This window comes from Mya arenaria, chromosome 1 (assembly GCF_026914265.1).
Source record: "Mya arenaria isolate MELC-2E11 chromosome 1, ASM2691426v1".
Classification (NCBI taxonomy): Eukaryota; Metazoa; Mollusca; class Bivalvia; order Myida; family Myidae; genus Mya; species Mya arenaria.
Window position 1 is genome coordinate 20,089,337 of NC_069122.1, and position 15,640 is coordinate 20,104,976.

The 15,640-nt window shown below is 33.2% G+C and overlaps 1 protein-coding gene across 1 annotated transcript in view; it reads right to left on the bottom strand.

The window, feature by feature from the left end:
• The window catches only part of LOC128231890 (uncharacterized protein C10orf67, mitochondrial-like), an 88,697-nt gene that overhangs the window by 2,315 nt on the left and 70,742 nt on the right, over positions 1-15,640 (bottom strand). The window contains exons 15-27 of the mRNA XM_052945146.1: positions 15,300-15,358; positions 13,853-13,918; positions 12,770-12,781; positions 11,475-11,495; positions 7,523-7,588; positions 6,985-7,092; positions 6,596-6,619; positions 6,088-6,179; positions 4,874-4,939; positions 4,230-4,317; positions 3,478-3,537; positions 2,747-2,876; positions 1,706-1,781 (exon numbers count right to left, since the gene is read on the bottom strand). Of these exons, the coding sequence (XP_052801106.1) occupies positions 1,706-1,781; positions 2,747-2,876; positions 3,478-3,537; positions 4,230-4,317; positions 4,874-4,939; positions 6,088-6,179; positions 6,596-6,619; positions 6,985-7,092; positions 7,523-7,588; positions 11,475-11,495; positions 12,770-12,781; positions 13,853-13,918; positions 15,300-15,358 (868 nt within the window). The remainder of the gene's footprint in view (positions 1-1,705; positions 1,782-2,746; positions 2,877-3,477; positions 3,538-4,229; positions 4,318-4,873; positions 4,940-6,087; positions 6,180-6,595; positions 6,620-6,984; positions 7,093-7,522; positions 7,589-11,474; positions 11,496-12,769; positions 12,782-13,852; positions 13,919-15,299; positions 15,359-15,640) is intronic.

The window sequence follows — 15,640 nt, forward strand, 5'->3', positions numbered from 1 at the left end:
TGTCAATAAACTATAAGTGAAGAGACATATTGAAGACAATGGTTTCTTAGAAATATACATATTTCGAGATTGGAATAAAGTAAAACATTTATTTTTCAAGTTCATTCTCTTCATAACGCTGCTTAACCTAATTTGTGTTCACTCCTTTAAAAGAAGATGACTGTTGTTGTTTTAGAGGTCAGTTGATCAAAGCTCAGGGTCACGGTCAATGATCTTAGTAAGGTTTTGTACTCAGAGTACCTATATAATGGTCTGACCTAGGACCATGCAAATATTTTTTTTTATAAAGTCACTAGGTCAAAATTGACGGTCAACCATTGAGGGGAAACAGTGTCCACATGACTGCTCGATTCTTTAGTGGTAGGTTGCCCATGACCAGTGGATGACGTATTGCTTTTGAGTTCAGTAGGTGAAAGGTCATGGTCAACGGTCGTAAGAAACCTTTGCCCACACAATAACACTAGACGGCGTTGACCTATGGCCATGAAACTTTAGTGATAGGTTAAACATAGAACTATAAAATTTGGTAGGTTTCCATTGACCCGCAGATTACCCCTATTGATCAGAAGGACAAAGGTCACGGTCAGAGTCAACTGCCTTAAACAAACTTGAGAACCAATAACCTAGGACCATTTAACTTTAGTGGAATTAGGTTTCCCTTGAACAGCTGATGCCCGCTATTGTTGACGAGTTCAGTAGGACAAAGGTCAAGTTCAAATACAACTTTCTTATGAAATATTTACCTTCAAAATAACTAAAGAACAGTTTTACCTAGGGCCATGGAAATGCAGTGGTAGGTTGCCCTTACTAGAATGACCCCTATTTGGAATGGGGTGAGTAGAGCAAAGGTCAAGGTCACAGTCAAAAGTCTCATGGAATCTTTGACTGTTGTCCAAAGTTTAAAACATTTGTGCAAAATATTGTTGACAATGATCTCTTTTTTAAACCAAGTGTTATATACTTCATGCAGATAAAGCTGATGAAGAAACAACTGACAGTGTTAAATAATAAGAGATGGTTTATATCCATGTTCATCTGCTGAATATTATAGCTGAATGTTTATACCAGCAGTTATGAAATGTTGTACAACTGCACAAGACATCTCATAAACTTGATTGATAACTATATTTTTTTGCCTTCCTTGACCTACTTTTTAGTGAGTTTGACTTTAAGACCATTAACTAACAAGTTCATATGTATATTATTTCATGAAACAATTGTCTTTTCCACTAAGAAGTGTAGTTAACATCTACATAAAGAAGTGCAAAGCAAATAAAGTGTGAGTTAATTCTACCAAACTTTCTTACCACGTGACTTTGGTTGTGCTATTAATCCTACATCATAATTGTACATTCATGAGATCAACAAGAAATCAAGAACTGAGAAACTTAAGGTTTCAATTGACATTTTACACGGGAGAACTTATATTTATATATAAAACATGTCACTGAAAGCAACCTTTTTTAATTGAAATATAATGCAACCAAAACAGTAGTCACACAAATATCAATAATTTACTTAAAGCGCTTGATTTAGTTCAGCAGATGAATCAATCTGTCCCCTTTTGAACATAATCGAAGCACTACTCTCCCCAAATGTCTCATTATTAAAAGATCTACTGAAACAATTGACATGAATAAGGATCATGGTTCATCAATTTGATCCTTGCAACAGATTCAAACAGGTCATATCCCCCAATATTTACCTAGTTGGTCGGTCAGGTAGAGGAACAACATCAGCGGGAATGTCCTCACGATCTGTTTCAGACATAATCTGGTTCTCTAGAAAGGAAAGGTTTTGTCAGCATAAATGCAAGTAAGTTTATAGAACATGATAGATTACGACAAATAAATAAATGAATTAAAGCACAGTTGAGGGAACACCAATTCTTGCATAACAGACTGGGCCACCCCGGGTAAGATGACTCTTGTGCATCTACGCGCCATTTCAGAATAATACTTAAATGGATAATGATACTAAATTAAAAATAGAACAATTATGAAGAGCAAAGTCAAAACAATATACATCAACAAAAATATTAATAGATTTTTTTTAATAAAAACCTCAAAATAGAGATGTCAATCGAGAACTTTTGGATCTTCACTTCAATGCTATTTAGTGGAATATCTAAAATCAACACTTACACCTTCAAAATTTCACAATTTAAATTTTCAGTATGCATGAAATGTATTGTTAACAAGTAAACTGGGCAGATGAAAAATCTGACCGTCAGGCATGCTGCATGGCTGGTTAGTCATTAAGCCTCGTAACCTTCTTCTGCACATGCCTTCGGATCTGGGCTTTCAATCAGCTCCGCATACATGTCAAAGATACTTAATTGTCCGTTATTGTTTTTTTCCAGTCAAAAAAAATACATAACTCTATAATCGTTACAATCAGAGTTATGGGTCTTGCTATGCATGTGCGTATTGTCTCTGGCAACATGTGTACAAAGTTTCTTTAACGGGCAAAGGTTTATGTTTATGCACAACTTATTGCAATGCCTTTAGTATTTTTCGCCAAGAAACAGAACTGCTGAAAATGACTCGAGTTGTTGACATATACAAGGTCTCCAGATTTTACCACTGAATCAGTTTCAGCTAAAAGGAAATTTCAAGATTGTCCTTAGATGACTTTGACTTTTTTTTATCTTTTTTATTATCAGTCTTGTTCCGTATTAAAAATGCTATGCAAGAGGTATTTTCCTTGTCTATGGACAAAGCTCAGAACCACTTGACTAACTCACCATCAGCTGAGAAGATGGCAGTTCCTCTTCCGCTGGGGGCAGACACGGTATATGAGATATAGTCCTTATCTGCAAAACCACCTGGGGTAGCCCCAGGGTTCACTGGCTTACTGTACTTTGGGATCTCAGGCTGGAAGGTAGGTCATAAATACATTTTTTCAGCTTATGTCAAAGAAATGGAATAAGGGAGCTAGTACAAGCATTCTTAATACATCTAAGACATTAAGAATTACAAAAATGATCTCAGCTTAATTGTGAAGGCACATGTGGCTACAAGTTGATATGAATAATTTGTGTCCATTTCCTTGATAGAAATCTGGCAGGCCAAAAGTATATTCTCCAAGTGAGGCTTAAACCCACAATATCATGGTTTAAGGGATACTCTGCCACTACAGAACTTTCTTACCCTTGTGATGCACAAACCTACAATATCTTGAGGGAGAGAACACCTATACCACTAGACCAATCTACCCTGGTGGGCTCTAACCCACAAATTATGGGGTGAGATTACATCGATACCTCTAGACCACTCTACCCTGGTGGTGCTCAAACCCACAATATATTGGGTGAGATTACATCGATACCACTGAACCACTCTACCCTGGTGGGGCTCAAACCCACATCATATTGGGTAAAATTACACCACTCTCACCTGATGGGGCTCAAAACCACAATAAATTTGTCGAGATTACACAATAAATATTCTTATAAAAAAAATGTTGTAAACTTACTAGTGGTCTTTTCACGGAACTCCTGTTTTTTGTTGGATGAATGCCGAGCGGGGAGTCCACCTGTAAATGGTCAAACAAAGACACTGGAACAGTTATTAACAGACAAAAAGCAAACATGCTGAATGCATACCATAGAATGAAAGCATCGAAATAAGAGTGAATCCTTCAAAAGGAACATTAATGTAACATTAATACGACTAGAAATAAAGCTAAAACGATTGAATACCTTGCAAAAAATCTTATAAGCTTTTCTTCTGCTACCAAAAAATCTTTGTTTCGTAACATTGCATGGTATCTTAACATCTGTTATATGTAAATACATGTGAAGCTGACTAGTTAGTTCAAGCTAGATTGGGCATGACAACTTTAATTTCAACATTTCCAGCCATGTAAGTTTAATAACAGGCGCATCACAAATGGAAAACAATCAGTCAAAAAGGCACATAACTCTTTTGTAGAATTGTGGGACTTGCTATACATATGCATACTGTCGTGGTGAAAATGGTGTACCAAGTTTGATGGAAATATCTTTAGAGTTATGGCCAACATTATACTTAATGCGCACAGCACCACGAATGATACCAAGTCAAAGTCTCGCTATATAGACACCTTGGTAATGTGAACATCATATATTTTTAAAAGAAGCTATAAAAAAGAAATTTACATAATGTTGAAAACAAGAATAGCTTACAAAACAAGAGAAACACACTTTAGAAAACAAGATGAGCTTAAAACAAGAGAAAACAACATACTGAGTATGAGACCGCAGCATGGTGAAGATTGGCTGCCTGTCTCTGTAGCTGCTGACGAATGTAGCTCTCGTCCTTCAGGGCGTGTAGGCTGTAACAGAGGTTAACTAGTCATTGGCATAAGAAAACAGTGATTGTACATGCAATATTGACATTCACACTTGATTTTCTGTACGATAAAATTGTTTTTGCATGAACCAGTTGAACTTTCATAACCTCTGTTGGCGAAGTTTCGCAAGAAAAACCTGGATCATGCATATATAAAACATGAATAAAAAAATCTCAATATTTTTCTTTATAAATGCATCATTGAACCAAAATCATTATTATCACAAAAAATATAGTAATAAAAAGGGAAAACGTAAATATAACGATTGATTCTTATTTTTCATGCGTTCATGCAATATGATAGCTCGGCTGCAATTTTGCGTTAATTTCCGGCCGTGTGTAGTGCATATTTGAGAGTCAGATTTCTGGAGCGGTTTCCTTGCAGAACCATTGAAAGTGCCTCATTTATTATTCATGAAAAGGAGATTTCACTATCAAAATCGCCAATGGTACACAACAAAGCATAGCCAAGAGTGGTGTATCTGGGGTATCCAGCTATGTGACTACACATGGACATGTATCATATTTTAGAACAATACCTCTGTTGCAGAATAGCAAATTTCTTTTCCCAAGTCTTATGGATGCGCTCAATTTCTTTCTTCAATCTGAAACAAGCATAATACTTGAGTGTTAGTCAAATATTAATACAAAGGTTTGTTTGAATAAATGTATACCAAGTATTTTATAACATGTCTTCTGACGAGATTAACCAAAATTAATTCCAGAAAATAAAACTTTATTTGACTATTGAGTACTTAAAGGGACTAGACACAAGATGGTCCAAAAGTTGGCAATTACATTACTCCCCCCAAAAACAAGCCTAGAATTGTCAATAGGACCTAGTAGGAGGCTGGTAATTCATCACTTTACATGATTAAAAGAATATTGTGTCCCTGTCTCAGCTGAGTTTACCCATTCAAAAATAGCGCATAATGATTTCCCAGTTCATAGTGTGTTTTTTGAGCATGTAAAAGTCATGTGATTAATACAGATAAATATACCAACACTATTTTTAAATTTACAGGTATTTACGTGGTAGAAAATCCCAGTAAATTTCGAATTTGATATTAATACGCAAAAAAAACTGCACTGTGCAAGATACATGAGTAGTAAGCGATGTGATAATATCAGGAAGTAAGATTCAATGCTTTGCAGTGACAATTTTCTTTTTTCAATTCTTTTTTTCTTGCAATGGTATCATCTGGTGTCTAGTCCCTTTAATCCAAATCATCAATATAACAGAAGTATACTGAAGTTGATACAATACAAAGGAGAAAAAAAATCTGCTAATGAAAATACAGAAGAAATCTTTTAAGTTCCTTTTTTTATTTAAGGTGTCTGCCTTCTACAAAGGTGAAAACTTCCAGAATCTTGCAAACTCTTGTCATATTTTTTATCATAAAAACTTACTTATTCCAAAACATGAAATAAACATAGTTGTGTAGTTGATTCAATACAATGAAAAAAAAACAACACACAATATAATAAAACACAATAACCATGCTGATGAAATTTCAAAAGGAAACTATATGTTCCTGTTTCAAATATACAGTCAAAACCCATTGGCTCGATAAACCAGAGGCCAGCCAAAAGACTTCAAGCCTCACAAATATTGAGCCAAACAGGAATGCTTACATAAAGTAAAAAAGAAATCAGTCCATTATATCAAGTTTGAGCTGAAGAGGAAATCGCGGCAAGGGATATTGAGCCACTGGGATTCGACTGTGTAATATTAGGTGAAGATTTTGATTACCTTGCCACCTCTTCCCGGAGAGCCTGCTCCTGCTTTCTCAACTTGTTCACATCAGTATCACCTTTAAGTGCTTCTGCAAGTTTGGCTCTCTCCTAACAGACAGTACAACAACAACAAAATTTCAGTGAATGGGCGAAGCAGTACAACAATAATTCACGTTGAGCTTGGTGACCACAAGCCAAACTCATATACGCGCAGGCCAGTGCGTTAAACCAGACAACCATTTTATAGGGTTTTGAAAATGGCTCTCCCATATAAAGTTTCTCAAAAATGGCGTTTCAGCCATGAAATACCCAAATTTCAAGATCATCTATTTTTTAAACTTTCACTCATGCTTTTTGTTATATTGTCGTCTCAAGATTTTCCTTATTTGCTGTTTTGAACTAATCCAAATTGCGTTTGTGAACACTAAATTATATTGGCAAACTGGAACATTTTGTGCTTAATATGAGACCTTTAGCCCTCGATAGGCCTCAGGCTATTGCTTCAAGACTGTGCAGGTTCTTACCTCATTCAATTGCTGCCGATATTCCTATTTAATAATGTAATAATTGATGTATTCAATGTTATTATGTTCATGGTTTATTTGAATGTTCATGAAATGTTACACAAGTCATGACTAAAATGTTATCCTGTCAAGAGCAATTTTGATTTGAATTTTGTTCGTCCTGGTAATATATAATATTATTCTGATTAAATACTTTTATTTGCATCATTAGCACATGTTTTCAATAACTTACAGTCATCTTTGATTTGCATCACTTAATAGCAAACAAATACATAATTTACAGTCATCTGACAAAACCAGTAAGATTTTTTTAACCAATGGTGAATCAAAATCTACTTTATAATAAATAATCGGATATGGAATAATAAAAAACAAAAAAATGTGGTTACCCTGGCAAGTTCTTCCTTCAGTTTTTTCTCTTGGTCATACATGAAAGCCAGCTTTTCTTTCTCCGCTTTCTGGCGAGCCTTTGCTTCCTCCTCCAAGGTTTGGCTGCTCTGTTAGGGGAGATCATAAACATGGTTACAAGGGATATCGATGTAAAATAGTTCCATTTACCAGTTACCAGTTCTAACTATCTTACACTGAAACAAACAATTTTTCTTTCTATTATATGGCTCGAATTGGAATTAAAAGACATTTAATTACACTAACACACTAATTTGTATACAAATGTAACATAATTACGGAAATGGCGTCGCTGAAAATTGTCCCAGCCCTTTGCGCACTGCCGGTTAATTTGGAACCGAGAGTGGGCTTAAACTTCAAAACAGTGAAAAATATCAAATTGATACTTTCACTGTTTGAAACAGTGAAATATCAATTTTATTTCACTTATGTGTCTCAACAAACCACCAAAAAAGCATACTTAACATTATATACTTTTTCGCAAATAACTGGATTCAACTACATTTCCGGGGTACTTACTTGCATTTGCGCCTGCCTTAGTCTTTCCTGCATCAACTTTTCCATTTCTTCCTTCTGTTTTTCGATCTATACAGTAAAATATCATATAAATGTTATTTAAGTATGCTCCTTTTGGCCCTTTTTAGCTATGTGCTACAGGACAGTATATTTTTTGTCATTACAAAATAATAATAGCTAGCTAACTAACATTTTTTTTTAATATTTACAAGTCCAAGAAAGTAATAATTAAACTTATAATATAAAGTTGAACACTGTTAAAATTCACGAATAAAATAAACATCTGTGGGTAAGTTATTTGAAATCACATCTAAAAAACTGTGATATCACCAAACCTGGAACAATTATATAAAAAAGGTATTAACACACATTTACATTACCACAAAAAAACACAAGAAAATATTAGACACAAGATAAGAAAAATCTCAGTATTATAAACATGCCATGTCCTGAGTAAAAGTAAGAATGACATAAACATGCAACATACTTGTGAGAAAAAAATGAAGTCCACAGTTTAAGATAGAAGACAGGGGCATAGCTACGTTGATTGACGTAACAAACCAGCTGCATAAATATCACCCCACCCCCCCCTACTGCTCAGCAACAACATAAACATTGCCCCCGCCCCCCGCCCTCAACAACACCATAATAGACATGCCCCCCACCTCCCTTATAACTAACAACATTGCAATACAATTTCCTCCCCTGAAAAGAGACATGGCCTCCCGCTCCCCTCCAACAGCATAGAATTTACCAAAATTAATATAGAAATGGTGGCTTCTCTCTCCCTTTGTTGATCTCCCATTATTGTACCAGTATTGCAATTTTTAGCATTTTAGAGTTTTAATTCAAATTTACAGCTGATTTGAATGTGCATCACCAAAGCTAATATGTCCCTCGGAAAGAAAACATACAATATAACACATTTACTGAGTGTATAATTAAAATTATGTTTATCAAAACTATGCTGTCTCCAGTTTTCTTAACCTAACAAAGAATTTAAACCTTGCATGGCGTTTGTTGATTTTGAGCATTTTTCTTTTCTTTTAATATTTTTTCAATTTTAAATCCCCCAATTATTTCATTAGTGGCTTTTGCACATACATACCATATTCTTATATGCCATCCTGCAATTGGTTTTGTAACACAAAATTTGTCACTTTCGGGAAAAAAATAATAATTGAAAACATGTCCTGCTGAATAATGTCCAAATAATTTATCAAAATTCTGTTAACATATGAAAATAAAACCACTTGGTATGTACAAGTACACTTAAGATTAAACTTGATGAAAAAAATGTTTGTTGCCAACAATGCAATTTTTGATACGGTTATATGAATTTCCGTTTTGGTGGATAAATATAAAGTAGCTCTCGTAACCCTTACTTTAAGCAGTAACACTGGAAACCAACATATCTTTTGGGGGGGCAGTTAGGTATGACAATTCAACAGAGGGAAAATTCTATCACCAAAACAAAATTAGACCACTTCACATCTGTATTATAAAACATAAATAAATTCCGTGCGAAAAGTGTCATCACATTCATGTCAGTCTTTGTGAAAAAATAACTTACTCCTGCTGACTGCAAAAAGGGAAAAGTATATCTGAGTTAGAATGCAATGAAAGAAGTTTAACTCAGTTAGAATGCAATGAAAGAAATGGAAAAGTTCATTGATCATTTTGAAATGACAAACATCAAAAAAAGTTTTGAGGTTCAATGTTAAAATCATTTTAATTAAATATTAAAACTGAAACATAAAAAATACATGTATATCTTTGTAACAAAGATGTTATTGTATAAAAAAAATGCTTACATGAATAAGAAAAAAATATTCAAGTTTATATATTACAGTAAATACAAAATGCATTTTTGATATAATTTCATTTATAACCAGAAGTAAGAATGATCTAAATGAGAAAAATAATGCTGAAACAGTGTTGTTGTTTTTTCAGAAGTAAACACAGCATGACATTACCAAACAGAGGAATAACCAGCAAAACTGTGGTAAATTGTCCTTCTATTAATTCATCTAGTTATTACAATCTTGCAGGCACCCTTCGAAATGCAAAACGGAAAAACAATACATCAAATAAATAAGTATTGATAATTGCAACTACTCTTAAGCGTGCAGTGCATTTTTAACTAACTGTGGAAATAGTCCATTTTTTTAGCAGTAAAATAAAGGTTCAAGTTTGAAGTTGATTATTTTTATTACAATATCTAATGCCCCTGGTACCTAAAAAATAGCTAGAAACATCCGATGCTTTCCCAATCGGTTTTAAATATTTTTAGTACATCAGCATCCATTTTGTATAAAACTTAAAATTGTTAAAAAGTTGTCCACAGACTATCTTTAATTAAAACTAATTTGTACATTTTGATTGGTTAATTGTATTAATTGAAACAAAATAAACCAATCAAAAACTTTTGGGCTATCTTTGACCAAACCAAAAACTTAACTTTATACAACCGACTGCAGAAAGATACTAGGCATGCAGAGTGAAAAAATGAACATAATAATAATTTTATACTGAAAACTTATTTTTGCGAATAATCATCTCGCTTCAAATTTACAACTTAGCTTAATAATGATTTTATCAAAGCACTGTTATGTTGCGCATAAAACCATTTTTTACAAAAAATTCACAATCACGAAACATGTCAAAACACAAAGTTTTTTAAAAGAATACCTCGCGACCATCAAGCAGTTTTACAGTAATACAATGTCTATAATCATTAGATCTTTGTTGAGTTTAACTATAATGATATTCATTGATAGTGCTTAATACAATGAAATAATGAATATATGAAGATAATTTCATTTCATTTTCATAATTATGCAGATTAGAAGGCATTCTAAAAGTTAAGATTCCGGACCCAAATGCACAGCTGATTAAATCACATTTAGTGAATTTTTAACAATGTGGAAAAATTTCATTTTGGACAAAATACATCTGAAAAAATAAAAAAATAAAAAAATTATGTTATCATTAATAAATAGCATCACAGAGGTGTAAAGGGACTCAATCACAGATTTTATGTTGGCTACAGTTTTTAAAAATTTATTGCAACTATTTATTTAAAAAAAAACACAAAACAGCAACTGTCAGATACTTATATTTACACTGACAACTAAAATATTTCAGTTCTTAATAGTTTTGACTTAAATGCTTTACAGTAAAATAGAGCAATTTCTTCAAAGTTTTTATAAATATAATCAACAGAGCTCTAATTTGACGTTTGATGATGTTTCACCTTTGAACCAGGCATTTTCCTCACATCTCCCTTAAAAATTAATTTTTTCGCTTTCTTACCATAGAAAATCTGACTGAGTCCCTTTAAATAACTGGCTTGTGCAAAAAGGTCCTTACAAGAGACTGAAAGTTATTTGAAGGCCGAGGAACCGTAAAACCATATGATCTAATATTTAGGCATCCTCCGAAATCCAGTTTATTTATATCATGTATAACTCCATTGAATACCAAGCGAAAAATTGACCGTGGAAACCTCGTACTCATTTATTATTTATACGGGGAAAATCTGGACCTTTGATTGGATGCCAAAGACACATATCAGACGTTATGGAAATAGCCTTGAAATTATGGATGAAAATGAATATTCATGTATTACGAAGTTTCCCTAGCCTTTTTTCTTCCGAGGAATATTCTGTAAAGTAATTGTAATACAATATCGTGGGTTCCTAGCTTGATATTTGGAGCCTTTTTTCCCAAGATATATTCAGTAGAGTAATCCTACCGAGTAATACTTTATCATGGGTTCCTACGATGATATTTGGAGCCTTTTTTCCCAAGGTTTATTCTGTAGAGAAATGGTATACTATATAATTGGTTCCTATGATGATATAAGGGTTATAATAAGAGTCAATAGAATGTAAAGAGGTAGTTCCTTTGCCTTCATGCATTTCTCTTAGAGTTATTAAAATATTGTTGTTACCATTTCATCATTTGCGCCATCCTATGTGAAACATTAAATGTTATGAATGATCAAATACAAGGCAAATATTGAAATGTTTCACATCATTTTTATACGCCCTGAAAATGAAATATTAATTGGGAAAGTCAAGTTTTGTAACAGTTAAGATATTTGGCCATATTTTGATATGCTGAAGAAAGAACAAAATTGTCATTATTAATCTATGCCCACAAAAGTCAAAACTATTAAATCACTGACTTTCATTGCAAAATATGAATGCTAATTAGTTATTTAAAGTATGAATAATAATCATATAGAATTTAATACACATCAAAATATGGCACAAATTTGTAATGAAAACATGTTATTATTTTCTTAGTAGTGAAGATCATCAAGAGTGCGTGATCAATTATGGCACACAGTGATATGTCTGTTAATCAAATGTTATGACGGGTTCCCACAGATCTTAGAAAATAAAACTCCCTGACCAAATCCAAAGTTTCCCTGACCAAAGAATCAGTTTAAGTCTTTCCGCACTGGATTTCCAATAACCCAACAACCTTAGCCTTATTTTCTTCTGTCAGCTGTTTTACAAACAGTTTTCACAACCCTCCATCTCTGGTTCCAATTTTCCATGACAAATTAAAAACTTCCCTGACTTTTCCCTGACCTTGACAAAAAAAAACCGACCTTGAAAAAAAAACTTCTCTAACTATTCCTTGATCTTAAAGAAAAAACTTAACTGACCTTGAAAAAAAACTTCCCTGACTTTTCCCTGACCTTGACAAAAAAAGAAACCGACCTTGAAAAAAAACCTTCCCTTACTATTCCTTGATCTTGAAGAAAAAACTTAACTGACCTTGAAAAAAAACTTCCCTGACAATGAAAAAAACTTCCCTGACCTTGAAAAAAAACTTCCCTGACCTAAAAAAAAACTTCTCTGACTTTTCCCTGACCTTGAAAAAAACCTTCCCTTACTATTCCTTGATCTTGAAGAAAAAACTTCCCTGACCTTGAAAAAAAAACTTCCCTTACTTTTCCCTGACCTTGACAAAAAACTTCCCTTACTATTCCTTGATCTTGAAGAAAAAACTTAACTGACCTTGAAAAAAAACTTCCCTGACAATGAAAAAAAACTTCCTTGACCTTGAAAAAAAAACTTCCCTGACATTGAAAAAAAACTTCCCTGACCTAGAAAAAAACTTCCATGACTTTTCCCTGAACTTGAAAATAACTTCCCTAAAATTTCCCTGACCGTGGGAACCCTTTTATTTAATTGTTAAACAATAACACATCATCAATGTTATGTTAATTACCATAGCTGAGTGCTGCAATGGGAAATGAATTTCAATTCAAACAATGAACATGAATTTCTCAAACAAAATTTACAGTTGACCCCTTGTGTGACACTCGACTGCTGAGCAAAAATGGTATTTGTTGTAAATAATAATAATTTAAATAATACACAAATGATTTAGTCTGAGTGTATAATTTCGAATACGAGGGTAGTGGGTGTCAATGTTCAATAACTGGCATTTGTTATATTAAGCATACATTTGTAATTATTCATTATCATGTTAGTTACTGCACGGTTAAGCATAACTTTCTATTAGAATATGGGACTAAATGAATAGATGAAAACATAGAAACTATCACAAACATGGTACAATATAACATTCTAGCAACATTTAGTACATGATATAATATAAAGGTAAATTAAGACTGTTTCATACTAGCAGAATACAATAACTGTGTAGACCAATCAATATTGTTTCTACTAAAACTTTAGAGATACTAACTTTTAAATTGAAGGATATTTAGAACATTGGTCCATTTTAGTGAGAATACCCTGACTACACAGTGGTCGAAATTAGCATAAGCCCGCAAGCCCTGCACTGGTAAAATGTCTTTTGGGCTTGCTCAAATTCTGAATTTTATATAGCAGGGCTTGTTTAAAACTTTGATGCCAAGCAATAGTATAATAATTCGGGCTTGTTGATCCAAAAGTCTAATTTCGATGACTGCTACATAATAATAGGTTTGCAGCATAATATTGTATAAAACCCCCCACAAAAAACAAACATTTCAGACTACATGTATTTTTAGATTGATATTTTATCATACACAGTTGTTTCCTCTAATATATATAATGAACATTCAACAGAACTGTAAACTATAGTTTGAATGGCACTATCAAAAAAGACAATAATGCTGTGGTGTTAACACCAATGCTAATGTCTGTTTCCCACTCCCCTCCATCCATGACAACTCCATCTAATACAGGCTACATGTGCTATTCAAAATTGGGACGATTAAATATCTTATTCAGACCACACAGTGAATTTTTCTCTAGAATTTTCCCAAAACAATATTTTGCCATATATACAGCAGTTGCTTACCATTTTCTGTGAGTTTGCCTTGTCCTGTTGCAACGCTGAATGGATTGATTGGATCTCCATCCTCAGCTAAAATAGTACATAGTTATTGTTATAGAAATAATGTTCATTGCGGATTAACTAAACAAGTGTTCATTCATTACAGACGTTATTAAAGCTGCACTCTCACAAAATGAGCGTTTTGACAACTTTTTTTTTTTTTGTCTTGGAACGAGCCAATTTTTGCGACAATCCATGGAAATAAGTTAAATAAGACTGCTGACAAAAAGAATAGATTGCAGATTTTTACATTAAGTTCAAAAATTGATGTTTTATGCATGTTTAAACTGTTAGTAATGGTTTAGGCCATAAAACATTGTTTTCTTAACGTAAATATGAAAATTTACAATCTGATTTTTTGTCAGCAATCTTATATCATTGGCTTGCAGATATTTACGCCAAAAATTGCTCTTTCCAAGACAAAAATAAAAAAGTTGTAAAAATGGTATATCTGTGAGAGTGCAGCTTAAAACGTACATGTACAAAGTCTTGATTGATGCAAAAAAGAAACATAAATTTGAATGCATCATTATTTTGAAAAAATAACATGATCTGGGTACAGATAAAAAAATATCAGTGATATTTAGGTGCTTTTTGTATCTAGGAAATTTATGGCCGAACTGTGCAGCTATTAATTGAAAACCAGCCCATTTATATAGGCATATATTTTTTCCTATTAACAAGTTTTCTAAAATTGATGAAAGCAAGCTTTTCCTAACTGAATATCCACACATGTGATATTTTATTTTATAAATCTTAAAAACTCATTTGATGACTAACAGCACTTAATGCATAATATGTCACAATATTATTTGCACATTCTCAAATTCATGATGTCATGTCAAGCCATGATGTCAGGTCAAGAGATTTTACACTAGTTAAATATAAGAAATATATAATGATGTCAATGTGTCCATCATTGTAACACCATGCGTTGTATATATTAGCACTTTCTACATCATATACATGTAATAGAAACAATATATTTATACTGTGGGCAAAAGCTTCATGAGCGGATTAAAACGCCTATCCTTTTTTCTTAATCGATCATAGGGAAGTAACTCAACAATTGGAAAAGCTAGAATAATGAATCTTAATACAAATATGCATATTATCATTCAAATTCCATGTGTACAAAGTTTCTAAATATTTTGAATGGCTTTTGTGCAAAAATGGCAAAGTCAATGACACAAACCCCAAAGCTATGACAATGTCATTTTTCACGCAAAAAAACTGAATTTAAGGTTAAATCAGAAAATCCAATCCAGGTTGATAACAAGGCTAGCTGAGTCATCAAGATTCTCATGAAAGGCTTTGATCCTGAATGCAAAAAGCTTATAAAACAGGATTTTTACCACAAAAAATTATATATCTTATCAAAAAAGATCACCATCAGATGATCAACCCATACCTTTTCTTTTTCCATTCTTTCATTTGTCAATTCGTCATCCAAACTGTCAACCTTTTTACCTGCAAAAAAGGTAATCAAGCAAATCATTTAAAATTATTAATTTTGTAATACAAGAACAAGGTCACCCAAACTGTGACAAAGATGCCAGGGTAGCTCTAACCAGGGTTGCATTCTGTCTGTGCACTATGCTCCAAAAACCTAAAATGACTAACAATCTAAACGGAGCACCTGGCCGAGTGGGCAAGGCCCAAGTGCGAGTATAAATAAGCTTACACACCACCAGCACCAAACCATTTGATTTGCATTATTATTCTTCTTACAAAAACATTAGTGTTCACACA